Source organism: Equus caballus, chromosome 1, assembly GCF_041296265.1.
Source record: "Equus caballus isolate H_3958 breed thoroughbred chromosome 1, TB-T2T, whole genome shotgun sequence".
Classification (NCBI taxonomy): Eukaryota; Metazoa; Chordata; class Mammalia; order Perissodactyla; family Equidae; genus Equus; species Equus caballus.
The window spans coordinates 13,554,894-13,575,038 of NC_091684.1; the positions used below are offsets into that span (position 1 = coordinate 13,554,894).

The following is a 20,145-nucleotide window of genomic DNA, read 5'->3' on the forward strand; positions in this document are numbered from 1 at the left end:
AAGGTTTCATGTGGTTTATAACAAAAGAATAAAAATCCCTCTAAAAAAAAGGATATTAAAAGTTGAAGTTTTACTGAAATCTCACGAATATAAATTAGGTTTTGAGAGAAAAATGTTCTGTAAACAATTTTTTAAATCAACTTCATTCAGTAATCTAATTAGATTAACATGATTTAGCTATTCCAGTGCTCAATTTAAAATACTGGAAGAAAATTAAACCCCCAATATTTAAAACAAAACTTTCACAGTGAGACACTTGAGTAAAGGCACTTTATCTACTTTTTGTCAATGCTGTCTTGTTATTTCCTGCTTCTACAAATATTGGCTACATTTACCCTTTTCCAAAATTAAGCATTCAATAAAGTATTCTTCAAAGAAACAATAATTTAAAATCTGAAACAAGCTATGTTTTGCTCTACTGTTGGGGAATTTTATTGTTAAATTACTAAAATTGTCAACAAATATTATTACTATTATTATATCACTTTCTATTAAATTTCACTATATGAGTTACTGTTTTGAATGAAGGATCTGGCAAAGCAAATCCAAAGCTATAAAGTACCTAACACTTTTTAAAGTATTCCCTCTGAAATCATCATCTGCAAACCAAATAATTGATATGCTTACTTTTGTCTAGCCGAGGTCTTGGATTATATCGATACCCAACCTGGCTCCAAAAGACAGGCACAGAGCCTCGTGTTTGAGTAAATGACAAGGTATGATTATGAACATGAATTAATTGCTCAGTCTCCACGTAATTTGCAACATTTCCATTTTTATCCACTCCTCTTCGTTTATAGCGCATTCCTATAAGCAAATTAAAACAGAAAACACCAACATTTTTTTTAAAATTACTTAGTCTAACTAGATTATGCTTCTTAACCAAATCTACGTCTTTCAGAATAGCCCTGGGGATCTAACACGCAACTGTCAAGCAGAACAGTATCCACTTAACCAAAATCGTAACTATAGCATCATTGCTTTTTAAAAGTTGAAGCTAAGATAGTTCCTGCAAACTGAAAGAGAAAGGTTTTCCCAGAGGTGCTGGCACTCGGGAAGGATGGGTTACTGTGATACAGGCCGTCAGTGGGAACGCTGGGATTTAGAACCACATCCCAAGTGACTTTCTTCTCTTCTCCATATACAAACCTCCTTTCTTTCTCCTTTCCTAACTCTTCCCCATTCACCTTTCTCCAATAATTGGTCCCCAAGTACATCGCAGAGTCACTGAGTACTTTGAAACCAACTGTCTCCAAATCCATTACTGTCATCAGCACTTCAACTCATCGGCAGATTTTCTGTTCCGGCCTGGGTGTGATCTGCACGCTCTCACAGCCCTCTACTCACCTGCTCTATGCCTACTTCGGCGTGAAATGAGAGCCACTAGAAATCGTGGGTGAATGTCATCTACACAGGTAGACTCCTGAGGGGGGGTTTCTGGGCTGCTTTTCTCATCATCAGATGATTCATTATAATTAACCACAAGTTCTTCAATCTGCACAAAACCTTGGATAATGGGGATAATCCAGAAGTCCACATCTGGTGTCTGAAAACAATATGAACATCATGTTGTTTCTATCCTGTCAGCACAGCTACTTTCTTAAACCCCAACGGTGGCTAACACATATTTGTCAGTTTATTAGAAGCAGAAACCTTCCATTCTTTAACCATATTTTCTGCTTACTGGAGAACACTAGGGAATGGAGGGAGGGAGAGGGTAGAGTGGAGAGGAGAGCCTTTCCTTTTCTTTATGGTGATCATTCAAAAAGAGCTTCCTGAGAAAACCACAGCACAGGAGCCAGACCGCGGAGCACAACTTCAAGCTCCAGCACTTACTAACTCTCTCAGGTAAATCACTTAACCTCACCACGCCACCACCTTCTGCTTTGTGAAACACAAAAAACTACTACTTTGTAAGGTTGTGGTGAAGATTAAATGAGTAAGATGTAAAAGGTGTTTAGCACAGTGCCTGCCTTATATTAAGTATTTAACAAATGTAGCTATTATGATTATTTCTGTTGCTATAAAGAAAATAAAGCTTAATGGTTGATTTTAACTCCCAAGTGTATTAAACCTTTAAGAAAATATAACCACTCTCATCACTTTATTATGAAACACAGAGGTCTACTCTATTTTCTAGTTTAGAAAAAAAAACTTGCTTCACCAAGCTAAAATCCAAGTGGTAAATGAATCAAAAAAAAAAAATGCCTTTCCATAAATATCTTATTTTAAAAAGTCATCAAACATAATTAAGAGAGTATTAATTAAAGTTAGAGATTTCCTCTTCTGTGTCTTTCAGATTAAGAATACTCACATTTCTCAACTGACTGTATGCAGGGACAGGAGACGACAAAAAATGCTCCAGAGAGCTGTTCTTCGTCCCCCTTTCTCTCCTATCTCGATAGCTGAATCTAGCCTTAACCTCAGCATCAACTTCAAACTCATCTCTTCTTCCATAATCATATTGTCTAGGTCCTACTTCACAGTTTTGTTTTGTTTCATGGAGCCTATGAGGATAGGATCTTAGGAAGGTGGTTAGAGTTGAAAATAGGGAACTGAAGAGTCTACCTGCATTCACTATTCTTATCACCATTCCCACTATTTGCATTTTTATTCTATCAATAAATGCAAAACTCTTGACAGGAACAGAGAAATGTATGTTGTCAAATGCCACCTTTATTGCAAGTCATCAGTTTTAACTGGGTATCTGAAAAAACTCTGCAAAACATATTAGAACTTAATATGTCAGCAAATAGGACAAATACGCATTATAGACACCCTTATTTTTAATCCCATACCCACAGAGTTTTGATGGTCATAGTTGATCAGCATCATAAAGAGAGGTGAGAACATTTTCAGGCCTCATTCACAAGACAGGCAGGATAGATACCTAGTGTTAGACACCACCAGATAGTCAGAATCATTTATAGTAACTGCCACCAAGGGGGAGAAAAAAAAAAGGTTTGAAATTTCTGAAAGGTTAAGAAAAAGATAATATGTGACACTACTCAGCTATCTGCCCACTTTGTGTACAGAACAGTAACTGGCACATAGCAGCCCTTCCAAAAAATCTTTGTTGACTGACTGGATAAATGAATTAATTGTCCTTGGACAGTCATAATTCTCCAAAACATGTGACAGACTAAAAGCAGAAAGTAATCATGAAACCAGAAGGAATCTCATGCGATAATCTCATTATATTCCCTGTCTTCCTTGAGTCAAATACTGGCAGTCTCAGAATGTCCTTGGAGATTTGTCTGCCCCAACCACTAGACGAGGAAACAGGAAAGATAAATGACATGGTATCATTAAAGAAAACTGGGCTTCAACATTTCCAATGAGCAATAAAAAATAGCTCCTTTACAGGAAGTCTGTAGACATGAGTTCCCCAGCCTTAAATTACTACTATCCTATGAGAACCTGCTAAAAGATTGGCCTGTGGCTAGGCTGTGGAACTGTGAACTGCCTTAAAATAATGCCTTCGTTTTCCCCAGCTAAATAATTCCATCCTATAGGGGAAACATTACAGCGAGATTTTAAATTTAACACAATTAAAAAATATTTGCTTAACAATGATGACTAACTCAGAATATTTTAGAAACAACTACTTACACCAATCTCAGTAAGATCTTGTATCATATACTTATTCCAAAAAAATCGGTCATCAACCTGGGAAAGGTAGAGAATAAAACAGTTCAGAAACACATTGTTTCAGTTTTCCTACGGAAGCCAAACAGGTCATAAACTGTCCTGAGGGCAAACCCTGGTCTGAGCTGTGAGAGGTACCTTTTGCCAGAGGGGCCGGAGGTCCCTCTCCCCAGCACTCTGCCTCTGCACCGAATTGGTCAGGTCATAGGTTAAGCTATAGTAAAAGGATTCCGAGTCCATGAACATCTTCAGCAATTCCTCGAGTAATCTTCTCTCCAACTTCTCTTTTTCTTTACTTTCCTTAACCTGTAAGAAATGAATCTACTATTATTGCAGGAATTATACATAAAGCACTATGTGGATAATATACAACTTCCTAGGGAAGAAGTGAAAATAACCCCAAGGCCAGGCAGAAACAGCACTTTAATGGGACAAGTGGTTTGAAAATATGCTTACTGGCCAGAAAATTACTCAATTTAAAACTAATCAAAGATAAATTCCAAGCCCATATCAATTAAATTCTTACTTTCTTTTTATTAGGAGCAGATACATTGGATTTAATATGCGTAAGGGTCTTCAGGAGAAACTTTGAGTCATCAGGAGATGGTATAATCTTCTCTGGTTTGTTAATTCCAAAATGATGCTTCTTACAGAGCTAAATAAGTAGGGAGAGAGAGAATTCATTATTATCAATATCTGCTTGTTAAATGTTCAAGTATGAGTGCAAAAGTGGAGGCTACTGCTCGTGTACTGTGGTTAAAAGTAAATCTCAAGAGTCAGTAAAATCACAAGTAGACAACTGATATTACAAAACACAGCTGTGGTTTCAATGATTAGAAAGCTACAGTAGAGGATAAAGAATTCAGGACAGGATATACTTAGGATCTAGGGGCAGAAAATTCAGGTTAGGATTGTAATTATGGTAAGCTCTTATCTAACATAACTGAAGAATAAAATCCTCTGGTTGAGGTTTATTAATGCTTTGGAAATTGGCATCTAAGATTAAAAATACTGCAAAATACACATGTGCTATGCTTCAGGGGCATTACTTTACAGCTACCTGTGCTAAATACTCATTCATGCTAGTTAACTGAGTGTTTTGGTTGAGAACATGTCAAGAGTCTGCTCTACTGGGAATCTTAAAAGCTGGACATTTCAATAGCGCTCTCTCCTCCTATCCTCACACACACTAATTAAATCAGCATAAAAACGTACTCTTTGAGGCAAGAGATTAGTTAAATTTGAAGAAGCAGTAGGTAGGAACTGCAAGGAAATGTGCAGTCCAACTAACAAAGGGAGGAAGAGGATGGCAACGTGTTAAGAGGAGGGCAACTAGCCGGTTAAAGTCAACAGTTTTACAGAGAATTTCATGTGGCTCAGCACACAAAGCAAATATTCAGAAAGGTACACAAGGATTCTATTAACCATATGCAGACTAATTCTATTTTTTCAACACTAATTTTATTGCTACACCAAGTGGCAGACTCCTGTTACGAGCTAATAGTTACTAAATGCTTATTATTAGTGTCTTACTTACAAAATAACTATTACTAGACAATAAACAGGATGAAAACAAAAACCTTAATGAGGAGAACAAAAGCTAATTTAAGCTTTGATTACAACATTTTTTTGAGCCAGCCCTGATGGCCTAGTGGTTAAAGTTGAGTCTTCACTAATTTGGCGGCCTGGGTTCACTTCCCAGTCGTGGAACCACACTGTCTGTCTGTCAGTTTGCAAGCTGTGGCGGCGGCTCACATAGAAGAACTAGAACAATTTACAACTAGGATATACAACCAAGTACTGGGGCCTTGGAGAGGAAAAAAAAGAGGAAGATTGGTAACAGATATTAGCTCAGGGTGAATCTTTCCCTGTAAAAAACAAAAAAAGGGAAATTTTAAGGGGGGGCATTCTTGTTTTATCAAATTTGGAAGTGGACAGTTTTGTCACTTATACTTGAAGTCTCTCCCTCTGCCAGCTAGTGTCCTCTTTCTTTGTCCTCCTCGCTACCTCCAATCCCTCTCTCTCCCCCCAGCCCACTCCAATTTGGCTTTGGCCCCATACTACTTCACCTAAACTGCTGTCTTCAGCATGACCAACAACCTCCACTTGGCTAACCCAGTGGTGGATTCTTGGCCCTTATCTTAACCTCTCAGTAGTATCTGACACAGTTCCTCACTCCCTCATCCTCTGATACACTGTCTTCACTTGGCTTCCACGCATCGTTCTTCATCTCTTTTACTGGCTCCTTTCTGACCATTGACTTCTTACTGTCTTAGCACCCCAAGGTTCAATCCTTGACCCCTTTGTCTATCTGCATTCACTATTCCCTCAGTGATTTCATCCAGTCTCATGGCTTCAAATACCATTTATATGCCAACTCTTCCCTCCCAAATGTATATTTCCAGCCTAGCTCTCTCACCAAATTCTAGCATTACAAATCTCAACATTTCTACCAGCCACCCCAAACTCAACAAGTCCCAAACCAAGCCCTCATCTTCCCTTCACTGCCTTCATCTCCTATACTCTCCTCCCCTTGTTTCCTCCACTCCATCCACACTGGTCTCCTTGCCATTTCTCACCATGTCAGGAATGCTTCCACCTCAGGACCTCTGTTCTAGCTGTACTCTCTGCCCAGACACCCTCTCCCCAGATACCTGACCACAATCTCCAACGCTGGCCACTCCCTCTCCAACCCTTACTGTGCTCAACTTTTATTCCCCATAGTATTTACTACCTCCCAACATATGACATAATATAACTTATGATGTTGATGTTAATTGTCTGTCCCACACACACTATGACGTAAGCTCTATAATGGCAGGGATCTTTGCTTTGTTGACTCACATGTTTCTAGTGCCTCAGCAGTACCCAGCATAGGAGGTCTCAATAAATATTTGCTAAATGAATGAATGGGCTCTAATGCTAGTGGCAACTTCCAGATCCACACACAAGGCATATAAGCAGTCCTGGGAAAACCATCACTCCGCTCTTCCATGAACATACCTCACACATCCCCACCTCCCTTGGTGCAGACTCAGTGGGGCAGCAGAGGAGCCATTTTAAAAAGATACTCTCCCCTTAGTCCCCTGCTGCTGCTTCTGCTTGAGGCACTGAACAATTGTTGGTTAACCATTTTTATACAGAATGTTAGTAATTACCTAGTCTTATTAATAACACTTTCTTTAAAAAATCTGAAAAGATATCCCAAACCAAGTTATAGATTGTTCCAATTTTAACATCCAAAACAGGGTATTATACATTTGTCAGACTCAGTTATTCCTTCAGAGGACTCAAGGCAGCAAAATTTGCCCCCAGGAATATACCTAAGACAATTCTAAAGATCTAGCTATTCTAAAGTAATCTTCTAGCAGCATATCTAGTCTGCACCCACAGCTTCCTCATTCTCACAAGGATCGGGGTTGTTTCTCTCTGCAAGGCTGGTTTCCTGCTGTGTCTCTTCTAGGATCAGGACCTTGCTCCATTATCCCCCACCCCTCCCCATTAGTCCCTTTCCTACCACCTTTAATATCATTCAAATTTACCAGAATCTTTTTTTTTAAATCTATTCCTCAACCATGGAATCCTCTCTGTGAGTTAGCAGGGTACAAACAGTGACACAGTCACTGGAATTGTGAAGACTATAGCCTGATTAGACCTGGTGGTCTAGTGGTTAAGATTTGGCACTCTCACTGCTGCAGCCCGGGTTTGTTTCCATGTCAGGGAACCAAACCACCTGTCTGTCGGTTGTCACACTGTGGCAGCTGCATGTTGCTCTGATGCTGAAAGCTATGCCACAGGTATTTCAAATACCAGCAGGGTAACCTATGGCTGACAGGTTTCAGCAGAGCTTCCGGACTAAGAGAGACTAGGAAGAAGGACCTGGCCACCCAGTTACCAAAAAATTGGCCATGAAAACCCTATGAATAGCAGTGGAGCATTGTCTGACACAGCACTGGAAGTTAGAGGATGGTGCAAAAAGACCAGGCAGTGTTCCACTCTACTGTCCACAAGGTCACTAGGAGTCAGAATCCACTCAACAACACTAGCAACAAATAGTCTAATTGGGGTAGGTCAAAGAGTGAAGGCCCAGTGAAACTACTCAGGCAGAGTAAAACAAGGACCTCCTCAACTCTGAAAAGGATAACCCTTAACTCCAAGGGTGTGACACTAACAATCACTCCCTGCCATCTCTTCCTTTGGTCCCCATGACGTCAATCTCTCTGGGTTCCTCTCTCACCTCTGACTCTTCCTTCTGAGTCTTCTTTGTTGGCATCTCTGTGTCTAAAGATTATAGTGGTTCCCAGTGTTCTATCCTTAGCTCTCTTCCTGTTCTTCATGATCTATCTAGAAAATTTTATACTCTTCTCTCATTTTAACTACCACTAGGTTTAACTCCACATTTCTAACTCCATTCTTTTACTCTGAGCTCATTATCCAAAAATATAACATCTCCCCACTACTGACTAGTCTTTCAAATTCGGTATCTCCAAAACTGGTCAACATCTGTTTCCCAAATCTTGTTCCTTCTCTGGTATGCCCTATCTCAGGCAACGACTACATCACCCACTGGATCACTTAAGCAAGAAACCTTAGAGTCATCTTCCATTACTCTCCTTCCGAAAGTCTCTCCTATCAACCCCAACTACTTCATGCTGATTGTTATTGTGTTAATTCAGATCCTTATCTTTTGCCGAGATCAGTGTTTCTCAAGGGAAGTGCTACTAGCTTATGAGATAGGAGAATTCTTTATGCACAATTATCCCACTCAGTGCAGACAACCTACTAGCCTCCTCTGACAAGCTGGGGAGCCCCACTCCAGCTCCAGGCTTCAAGTATTAAGCATGGCTCCAGGCTCCCATCCCCCATGTAGCCCTTTCAGTTCCCTTTACTGTGTAGGAGCCAAATCTCCACCTGCCACTGCCTGCTTCTGGATCCAGAACCCAGGAGCCTATGGCCTCAGTTCAATCTACTGTTACATTTACGGTCCATGAAGATGCTGCTTCTCTCTAGGTCTGGCAATGTCTTATTTTTCTTGTTTCTTTTTTTATCTATCCTTTCTGGGCTTAGAACAGAATTCATATAGACCCAATATCCTTTAACTTCCTTATCAACAACTCCAAAATCCAAAAAACTCAGAAACCTGAAAATTTACTTTTAAGTTTGTTACAAACTCATTTAATGGCAAACTACACCCTGAACTGATATGAGGCTAGTGATTGTCATCATTTACCTCCCATTGTATGAATATTCATATAATCTTCAAGAAATATTAATGTGCTATATTGTGGGGTAATACCCCAGACTCACTGGGTATAAACAGAACACATGGAATAACCTTTTGAAAACCCCCAAAAACCTGCATTCTAAAACAAATATTGCCCCAAATGTTTCAGATAAGGATTGTGATCTGTATAGCAAAGCACGCTCACTACAGCATCTTATCTTCAAGTCTCTATTTTTTACAACTGATTTTTCTAAATAGAAATTTAAAATCACTTCAAATATAACATTTTCAATGGATATTTTAGAATCTTCCATATAGTTACCTTTAGAAAGAAAGTATAGACCTTTGTCTTTTTTTTTTTTTTTTGAGGAAGATCAGCCCTGAGCTAACTACTGCCAATCCTCCTCTTTTTGCTGAGGAAGACTGGCCCTAAGCTAACATCCATGCCCATCTTCCTCTACTTTATACGTGGGATGCCTACCATGGCATGGCTTGTTGCCAGGCAGTGCCATGTCCGCACGCGGGATTAGAACCAGCGAACTCTGGTCCACCAAGAAGCGGAACGTGCCAACTTAACCGCTACACCTCCGGGCCAGCCCCTAGACCATTATCTTTTTAAAAAGGTTAAATTCAGTTCCAACCATTCCAGTAACTTTCTTTGCATATGTACTTAGCTGTACTATGAGTGGTTGGTTTGTATGAGATGGTTAAAAAGATCAAAGAGAAAAGGTTTTTTTCCTTTTTTGTCTATGAAATTGCTGTTTATATTTTTTGGCCTGTTTGATATATGAGTGAAACAATGTTGTCCAACAATAAACCAGAATTTTTATTTTGCTGAGTTGTTCTTTAAAAAAACGGTTAAATTCAGTCCTACCAAAAAGCAGGGATAAAGAAAACTATTTCTTGGGATCCCTTCCAGTCCTAAGATGCTTTGTTTAGACAGAGCCCTTGGGATTACCACGTGTAGCGCTGACAGAGGGATCAGCTTCCCTTTTCCAGAGGCCCAGCCAGTTCTGTGTAGCATGTGCTTTGGTTCTTATCACAACTTTGATACACAGGATCTCAAAAAGAAAACGACCACCACAAGCCCCATGGGGCTCCCCTACTTGTTCCATCGCTCTACCAACTGGCATTTCACAACCAAGATTAATGGCTGATGCTGTGCTGTTTGAGAAAAGGAAAATAAATGATTTTACTTTAAAAGTTGGTATCTATCTATGTCCATCTGGAGTTGAAACTTCAAACAGATGTCTAATGGGAAACTAAATATGGAAAATGATGCGATGATCTATTAAGGCAATGAGATACAGCAAATAAGATATGCAGATATGGCAAGCCTATAAAACTTTAAAGGATGTTTTTTCAAAAGAAAGAACATCTATGTTCTCATTTGTTTGAACCCCACAGATTCTGTATACCTTTATATAGATCATTTTTTTAAAATGGCACATTACTTTGAAAAACAGTCTAGCACTTCCTTAGAAGGTTAAACACAGAGTTACCATATGACCCAGCAATTCTATTCCTAGGTTTACACCCAAGAGAAAAGAGAACAATGTCCACCAAACACTTGTACACAAATGTTTACAGCAGTATTATTCATAACAGCTCAAAAGTGGAAACAACCCAAATGTCCATCAACTGATGAATGGAAAAATAAAACGTGGTCTATCCAGACAATGGGATAAAAAGGAATTAAGTACTGATATATACTACAACAAGCGTGGAATCTTGAAAACATTGTGCTAAGTAAAAGAAGCCAGTCACAAAAGGCCACATGTTGCATGACTCCATTTATAGGAAATGTTCAGAATAGGCAAACTTTGAGAGAGAAGGTAGATTAGTGGTTGCCTAGGACTGAGGGAGCTGGGTCTGGAGGCAAATGAAGAGTGACTGCTAGTGAGTACAGGGTTTCATTTCGGGGTGATGAAAATGTTCTAAAACTGACTGTGGTGATGGTCACAAAACTCTGTAAATATATTAAAAACCATTGAATTATATGCTTTAAATGAGTGAACTGTACAGTAATATGTGAATTATAAAGAAAAAGTTGGCAAACAAGCCACATACTTGAGGTAAAAAGACAACTGAGGCAGAAAACTAGAAATTCTACTAATTCCAGACTCTGAAATAAAATTGCTTCTGCTCCAATTACAGAAGACAGACCGAGGACCCAGCAAATCTGAGGACAGTGGCCACACTAAAGAGCCCGAGGGTCCTACCGGGAGAGGACAAGAACAGTGGGTATTCAAAGTGATGCACAGGCATCCAAATTAGAAAGACATACCAAGATGATGTAAGAATCAGTTTTGTTTTAAAAAAGTCTTTTTATGTGTAAAAGATATGTATGTTCATGAAAAATAGGAGTTAAGTAGGAAAAAAATCTGTAAAAATGCAGCAAATAAAAACTATTCCGAAGATTTGAAAGTAACAGTGGTCCTCCAAAGAGCTTGGGGCAAACGGAAACAACCATTAAAACTCAGCAGAATACTGACAAGGATTATTTCTAAGTGGTGACATTTTTTTCTTCTCCCCATTTACAATTTACTGTGTAATTTTTAAAAAGCCTAAAACTAAAGTTTCTAAGAGCTCATTTTAAATAAAGTTATATGGAAATTGAAATAATGATACCAAAGATTTAAATTAACATGTCAGAAAATAAGAAAGCAACTGGTGATTTTCAACATAGCTGTTCTTTGCTCTTCCTCCTACTGTTCACTGTTGTAAAGCTCTTTTACCAAAAACTGGATAAAAAGGACAGGACAAAAGGCTTTAGGTGCAAATTTCTAAAATCATATTCTCCTGAGAGAAAGGCGTACCAAACTATTCCCTAAAATAGGATCCAAAAATACTTTCTCTATAGTAATCACATTTACCCCTAATTAACAAGGGTCACCACCCAGTTTCAATAATTAACATGGGCCATATCTTTAACGCCCCTGATAAGTGCTGTAGCTTATACAGTCCAACAGTACTGTAAAAATAGTCAATCTCATTTTCATTTTTATTTGAAGATAATCTCTTTCACTTGAGTGTATCAAGGGAGAGAAAAGTTTGAAGAATAAAAAAATCCTTTAAGATTTCACCATATTCACATTTTTTTGTTTAAAGATTCCATGTAAATGTCATTTCCTAAAGCTTTTCTCCTCTCCATTTATACTAGTCTCAAAAATGTTACAGGGGCCAGCCCAGTGGCACAGTAGTTGAGTTTGCAGGCTCCACTTTGGTGGCCTGGGGTTCATGGGTTCAGATCCCAGACACGGACCTACACACTGCTCATCAAGCCATGCTGTGGCAGGGTCCCACATACAAAATAGAGGAAGATTGGCATGGATGTTAGGCAGGGACAGTCTTCCTCAAACAAAAAGAGAAAGTGTTAGTGCAGGGCCAATATTCCTCACCAAAAAGAAAAAAGTTACAGATTGGTGGCCACAAAGGGCATCAGAAAACCTCCCTGAAAAGTCCAACAAGGGTCCCAAGCCCCTCTGGATGAGGAGTGACAGTTCATTTCCCCAGGGATGGGAGTGCCAAACGTGCAAACTGATGACTGACAAGTGGACAAGGTGCTGGATGAGCTGGTCCCCTGCTCTAAATCTAACTGCCAGGGCCCCAGGCTTAATGCTCAAACCAGAAAGCCAGCCCAAGGGGTGCTCACCCTCAAGGCAAAGGTCGGTGACAGAAAGCCATACTGATCTTTCACTTTGTCAGCAAAGCCATTCAAAAGACACTGATGACAAATTTACTGGCTTAGTAAACTAATACCATTTTTGCTAGACTGGCTGCTCGTCCCTAAAATAAAATGCAAACAAAAACTGCTAACACCTGCTTTTAATCCACCTAATTGCCAGCTAAGTGATTTGTCTCTGGATGAGCAGCAGTAAAGAGTGTTCTGGCTCCAGTACCAATAAAGGGAAACGAGAAGTACACACTCTAGTCTTCTTTGGGTTCCTGTAACAAATAGAATATTAGCGTCTTCTTAAATTTGTTTTAATTTTGGTTTCTTAAAATTAGATAGTCAAACTCCCATAAAACCTGAAGCATAAAAATAACTATTTTTTCTTGTTTTTTTAAACAATTTAACCCTCTCCCCAAACTTCTTCCCCATGAACCCAGCCTGGAAAAATATGTATCGAATTGTGGGGGATGGGTGCTCTTCCCTGTTCCCTGCTGTTCGGATAACAGGGAGGCAGCTCAGCACAGCACTACAGGACCAGACAGCCTGAGTCCGGGTCCAGACCCCACCATGCGCCAGCCGTGTGACTTAACTCCTGCCACGCCTCCTTTCTTCATCTGTACACCAAGAATCGTAACAGTACCCACCTTACAGGGTGGTCCAAGGGATTAAATATGATAATCCATGTAACCCTCAGGGCCTGCCTGGCACATCACATAGTGATCAAGATAAGCTGGGACTATAGCAGAGTGTGACATCCCTAGACGCCACATCCCCACACCAATAGCAGACGTGATACAAATACTTTCATGGGTTACTTCTACCAGGCGGTGGCGCAGTGTGGTGAAAAACACTGGCGCCGGGCAATCTGATTATTTTGGCCTTAAGTCAATAATGTGGGCTTGGTTTCCTCCTGGAAAATGAAAAGATCACACTAGATCAGGGGTTTTTCTTTCTTAAAAAAAAAATTACAAAAGAAATACATGCTTAGAATAATCTCAGGAAATACAAAGAAAAGAAGACATAGTAAAAAGTTAAATCTCATCTTCTCGACTCCCCCCCTCTCCAAAAAAAGGAGTTTTCAAACTATACTGTGCAGAGTCCTGGGGCCCCTGGAAGCAGAAGGTGGCTCTCCAGCAGAGGCCACATGAGCAGGGCCCCAAGGAGCTCTTCCCCCTGTCACCACCTCAACCAAAGCAGCCCTGCTTTTATGCATCTTACAGACCGGATTTCACAGATTTTCAAACAAAAGTTCCACTACTAAAGTAGGGTTTGAAAACCACAGGGTTAAATTACTTTAAGGATATTATCCAGCTCTAAAATTGTATGATTCTGGTCTATTAAACCAAATCCTCATATTTACTATAATATTTATATCAAGTTTCCATACAGTTTCCTGAGACTTCACCTTACCTCTAGCTCAAGATCCTGAGGTTCCATTTCAGAAAGTGACAGCACAGCAATTTTGGTAACTTTACAGACTTCATGATCTCCTGGAAGTTTGCCCACCGATGCTTTCTGCCGAATTAAAATAAGCCACCATGGAAGATCTGAAACAGAAAAGTCAATGGCTGGTATCTATAAAGTGCTCCTGTCCTGGCAAGCTGGGGTGAACAACCTAACCACCACTAAGTGTGCATTAGATACAACCCTCCAAAATAAAGCACACAACCAAGATACAGAAATGGCCCTTAAACATGTGAGATGATGTTCAATCTCACTCACAATTAGAGAAACATAAACTAAATTGCAGTAGTATTGTTCTCACCCATCGGATTGGGGAAAATAAGAACATATGACAGCACATTCACTAGCAAGGCTGCAGGAAAATGGGCCCTGTCATACAGTGCTGGGGGGAACACAAATGGATACAACTTTTCTGGAGGGGAATTTAGTGATACCTGCCAACAAAACATATGCACTTACCCTTTAACCTAGCAATCCTACTCTTGTGAATTTACCCTGAAGATACACAACACAAGAGTACAACACTCAAGTCTATTCATTGCTGCAGTCTGTAACTGCAAAATACCAGAAACAACTTGACTGCCCAGGTATAGGAGATTGGTTGAACCAACAACTATGGCACATCCAATCAGTGGAGTACTATGCAGCTGTGAAAAAGGAATTAGCCTCATTCTATGATAAGGAGTGCTTCCTGGATATCGTAAGTGGATAAACAGATATATTATTAATATACATAATAAGGATATAATCATATGGTAAGATATATTACCAAATTAAAATACTAAAGAGTATCTAGAATGTGCCACCCTTCGTGTAAGAAAGAAGATATGAGAAAATATGCATCTATTTGCTCATTTGTACAAAAAGACAAGAGGAGAGATATATTAGAAATTAATGAGATTGGTTACCTACAGGGGGTAGGCAGAAATGGGATGGAAGAAGGGGGAAACGGGAATGACATGGGATCAGGGGAAATGACAGTTCTCTGAGTTTTCCCTTCTGTATACTTCTCTCAGAACCACGGTAATGTTTCACATCTCCTCAAAAATAAATAGTTCAAATCAACCAGAATGTTAGGGGAACCCAAAATGAATGCAAACAGTAACCCAACTCTGCTACAGATGGAAAATATAACCACACTATATGAGACAGGGAAGAAAAGCTCATCTAACTAACTTTGAAAAACAGTATTTTATAAGGATAAAGACAAAAAGAACTGTATACAATATTGCACTCTGGTTAGTGAATTTGTTTTTCAGAAGGGTATGGGTTAGGGGGCCGGCCTGGTGGCGCAGTGGTTAAGTGCACACGTTCCACTTTGGCAGCCCAGGGTTCACTGGTTCGGATGCCAGGTGCGGACATGGCACCACTTGGAAAGCCATGCTGTGGTAGGCGTCCCACATATAAAGTAGAGGAAGATGGGCACAGATGTTAGCTCAGGGCCAGTCTTCCTCAAAAAAAAAGAAGGGTATGGGTTAGCAATTCCAAAACTACTTTATGTGTAAACACTAGGACTGAGCAAATAAGCAAATATTATTGAGGAGAATGGGGGCAGCAGGGGCGGGAAATGGTTAAAACAAAAGAAATCTTTAATAAATAGAAGAGAAAGAAGGAAAGAAAACACAGAGGCCCAGTAGTTATCTTTCCAACCCAAATTTTTACTTCACACACAGAACATTTTTAATTAAATGAGAAACAGTCTATGAAAGACAGCATGCAAAATCAGTTTTTCAGGTAATAATGTTACAGTCTTACAAAACTACTACCTAGTTAGCACCAAAAATAAAAATAATTGCAAGTGTTTCAGGAATTTCTTATTATAGAAAAGTAACATGATGGGTATATATTTCCCATATGAAAAAATATTTTTTAAAAAGATATACAGTATTTCAATTTCCCCTATTTTTTTCCCCAATATTAATCAACTCTCATTTTAGAGACAGTGCTTTGAAGATGTGCTTTAGGCATTTCATAAATGCAAATGTTTGGAAACATTTCATAATTCTTTATAAAGTAGGGTATAAATTTACTCCAAAGTTTCAAGGCTCTTACAGGCTATTTCATTATTCATTATCATTACACATTAACCGAGGACCTCCCATGTGCAGAGAAGTGTCTCAGGCATGAATGGATCAAGGTTACCAAGCACCTAACACTTAATAAACCTAACACATAATAAAGCACATAATACACTGCTGAAGGTCAAGACATTTGTTAAATAAAAAGAAATCCTGGGGCCGGCCCCATGGCTGAGTGGTTAAGTCTGTGCGCTCCACTGTGGCGGCCCATCGTTTCGCCAGTACGGATCCTGGGCGTGGACATGGCACCGCTCGTCAGGCCATGTTGAGTCGGCGTCCCACATGCCACAGCTAGAAGGACCTGCATCTAAGATATACAACTATGTAGCAGGGGGATTTGGGGAGATAAAGCGGGGAAAAAAAAAAAAAAGAAAGAAAGAAATCCTTACCACAGGTCTCTTAACCTCACAGGAATAATTCCTATTTTACACTGAACAATTTTAGAGTGTTGGCAGCTGACCAACAAGCCAATATTAGGAAGCCCTCCTCCTGGCTTACGCTCTCTTGCTGCAATTTACTCTGGATTCATTCCACATTAACGCTGCAAATTATGAGTTAATAAATTACAGCAATGACAAAAACAATGTGCATCATCAAATGTGATAAATGTCTTTCCAACAAACCGTTTAATGGTATAGCACCAAAATACAAAATTAACTTTCAAACACAGAGGTTTTACCCCATACACGAACTCACTTGGAGACCAAAAGGCATACTTTTTTCCACAAAAACATTGGTATTGCCAACACCGAAATTCAACTTATAAACTCAAATACATTTTAAAATAAAATATGCATATTTTTACAGTTTAGTTAGCTACTCACACAGAAAAAATGTGAAAAACTAAGGGGCTTCTTTAAAAAAAATATAACAGATTGAAGTTCAATATACCTCGGGAGTTATAATGAAGATTACATCTGAGAAAATATAAGGTAAATGATCTCAAAAAACAGGAAAGGATGTTGTAAACAGTGGCCTTCCCTCTTCAGAGAGGCTTCCGGTTCTGGACTTGGAGGTCAGAAGGCAGACTCAGATTCTAGCTCCATCACTCCACAGCACAATACTTACTGCGCTGATTCTTGGTTTTCTCATCTATAGAACGGGATAAAACTGCCTACTTCAGAGAGTAGCTATGAGGATTAAACAGTAATTTTTATAATTCATGTTATTACTACAAGAGCTAATGTTACCAGATAGCAAAGCATACTACAAAGCTACAGTAAATAAAACAATGTGGTACCGGGATAGGAAGGGACAAATGAATGCTAGAATAGAACAGAAAAGACACAGACCCATGTATATGGGCATCTAGTAAACAATGACATAGAAGGAAGGGATAGCGTGTCAATAAACGGTGTTGAAATACATACTGAAATATCTGCAGATAAATATGATATGTGGAATATGATAAACTTGTGAATTTACTAAAAATCACTGAATTGTATACTTTAAAAGGTTGAATTGCACGGTATGTGAATTACATCTCAATTTAAAAAAAAAAACTCCTTCTAAAGAACAAAAGAACTTCTTAGGAGTCTTTCTTACTGGAGCAGAAAATAAAAAACTAAAAAGTGTATTTTCAGCCAAAGACAGAGGTTAAGCTAGGACAACCTATCAGTTCTTGAAATCTACCAACAATAGTGAAAAGACGTAGCTGTTTGGAGTAGTGTTCAAAGGAATAATTAAAATTATCACAATAGAAAGAAAATGAAAATTTTGCATTGGACGCTGAGATATTTCCAGGCAAATCACTGAGTCTAGAAAACAAATAAACAAAAAACCTCATGGGAAATAACAGCACTCTCTATTCCTATAATTATTTTGCCTTAGGTCAAACAAAATACAACCACCACCCCCAAAAGCTTGGAAAGTCTGGCAAGAAGGAAAATGTGAGTTACAGAGTTAAATGATCCAAATATATTTTTCATAGTTTGAGTTTTGAGATTAAAAAAAACATAGAAGTATAGCATCACTATTTGTTTAGCAATCCCAGTATCCATCAGGCATACTTTCGTAATAAAATTTTTTAAAGTACCAACGCAGGCTATTGTATTCACTTACATCACCCAGCAGGAAAAGAAACTTGGCTTAGTCAAAGCTGCCACATTGAGATACGGACACGCAGTGTAACCAAGTGGCAAAGGTAATTTAGCCTGGTAAGGTCCTTTGGCATAAAGATAGTTTTTCAACTTTTTAAACATATTACAATAGGGAAAAAAGTCAATTTTGTAACACTGGCTCTCCAGGAAAAGACAGACAAGGAAATCTGACTTCCCCAGCAAGCTAAGAAAACAGAGTAGGAAGTGATTATCTTGAAAAGTAAGCTAAAACAATAGTCCTGGAAAAGATTCAATTGCTTGCCCAATACAGTAACTGACTCATTAAAAGGGGATAAACAATTGTGGGGTAAAGATTTCCATCAAAAATATTTTTCATCAAATTTTAGTAAAAATAATGTTTTTGCTCTATTCACGACCTCACTTCTAGGAAGTATTGCATCTACCTATTTCTCGACATGGCTATCCATCCTACCAACATATAGAAAAGATAAGCATTTGATCCAATAACGAGTACCCAGCAGTCCTTTTCATTTTCATTAATGTTAATTATATAGGGAATATATGAATAGATTCCATTTGTTTAAAAAAGTAAACATTACAGATAAAACTAAGGTTCCCTTTGACCAGTACTCTCCCCTCCATGGAAATTCTTTAAATCTAATCCAACCCTGACTTTGTGAGTTCTCTCATATAAGGAGACTATCAGAGATGCAGAGCAACTGGTTACCATTCTTGGCATTAGTCCTTTTAACTTGGGAGCTTAAAAAAGAATTAAAAAAAAAAAATTTTTAACTTTATTTTTCATATGAAACATTCCAAGAGCTTTTCTTTGAGAATGAGCCACTGATGGGTATTCAGTGTTGTTTATTCTTTTTTTATGCAATACAGCTTTATCTAGTCTTTCCTAAATAGTCAATTTAGCTTTCATAGAGACAAGAAGTCTTTCTTTTTGCACTTATAGTTGATGGGCTTATTTCAACTATGTAATTACAATAGCAAGTAAAACAGGTATAAACAAGTTTGGGAACAAACACACGCCACGATCCACAGGAAGAAGGAGGGCTTCCTACCCAGTCCCCCACCAGCCACCAGCCTTCAGAGCATCTAGGCATCCACCAACAGGTGGGGCATGTTGGTTAATCTGGTAAATAGGTTTAAGTGAGTTTCAGTTAACAGAGCTCCTACTGACAGAAATACATATGCAGCACATACTTCTATGTGCCAGACACTTGAAGGGAGTAAAATATCTGTATGGAAATGATTTTGCTTTTCTGGGTTTCTTTTTCCTTCTGGCTCACCTTTTCCAAAGACTGGTTCCTTTTTTTCTTTTTTTTAAAGATTTTATTTTTCTTTTTTCTCCCCAAAGCCCCCCAGTACACAGTTGTGCATTTCTAGTTGTGGGTCCCTCTAGTTGTGGCATGTGGGATGCCGCCTTAGTGTGGCTTGATGAATGGTGCCATGTCCGCGCCCAGGATTCTAACCGGCGAAACCCTGGGCTGCAGAAGCGGAGCGCGCGAACTTAACCCCTCAGCCACGGGGCTGGGCCCCCAAAGACTGGTTCTAATTTGAACTGGTTCAATAGGATATTTTTAAAGATTTTAATTTTCTCTTTTTTTTGAGGAAGAGTAGCCCTGACCTAACATCTGCTGCCAATCCTCCTCTTCTGGCTGGGGAAGACTGGCCCTGAGCTAACATCCATGCCCATCTTTCTCTACTTTATATGTGGGACGCCTACCACAGCATGGCTTGTCACGCAGTGCCATGTCCGCACCAGGGATCCCAACCAGCGAACCCTGGGCCACCGAAGCGGAACGTGCCCACTTAACCGCTGCGCCACAGGGCCGGCCCCTCAAAGATTTTAATTTTTGAGAGAAAAAAAGGGGCTTATTTTTGCAGGATACAACCATAATCTATTTTGTAGGTTCTGTGTTGACTGCTTTTTTGAACACTTTCCAGTTTCTTTGTATCTCTCTATAAACATTCATGTTACAACCA

At 39.2% G+C, this 20,145-nt stretch overlaps 1 protein-coding gene and 1 non-coding gene across 7 annotated transcripts in view; one reads left to right on the plus strand and one right to left on the minus strand.

Annotated features, from left to right (window-relative positions):
- Positions 1 to 20,145, minus strand: part of INPP5F (inositol polyphosphate-5-phosphatase F) — an 84,412-nt gene that overhangs the window by 32,295 nt on the left and 31,972 nt on the right. For all 6 annotated transcript variants that reach the window (XM_070259835.1, XM_023638302.2, XM_023638295.2 and 3 more), the window contains exons 3-8: positions 13,959 to 14,095; positions 4,175 to 4,303; positions 3,787 to 3,954; positions 3,613 to 3,669; positions 1,348 to 1,546; positions 628 to 807 (exon numbers count right to left, since the gene is read on the minus strand). In XM_070259835.1, coding sequence (XP_070115936.1) covers positions 628 to 807; positions 1,348 to 1,546; positions 3,613 to 3,669; positions 3,787 to 3,954; positions 4,175 to 4,303; positions 13,959 to 13,985 — 760 coding nt within the window. In that variant the 5' untranslated portion in view covers positions 13,986 to 14,095. The remainder of the gene's footprint in view (positions 1 to 627; positions 808 to 1,347; positions 1,547 to 3,612; positions 3,670 to 3,786; positions 3,955 to 4,174; positions 4,304 to 13,958; positions 14,096 to 20,145) is intronic.
- MIR1244 (microRNA mir-1244) lies at positions 9,511 to 9,581 on the plus strand. The gene has a single exon (NR_032775.1). It is a non-coding gene; the product is annotated as a microRNA mir-1244 (primary transcript).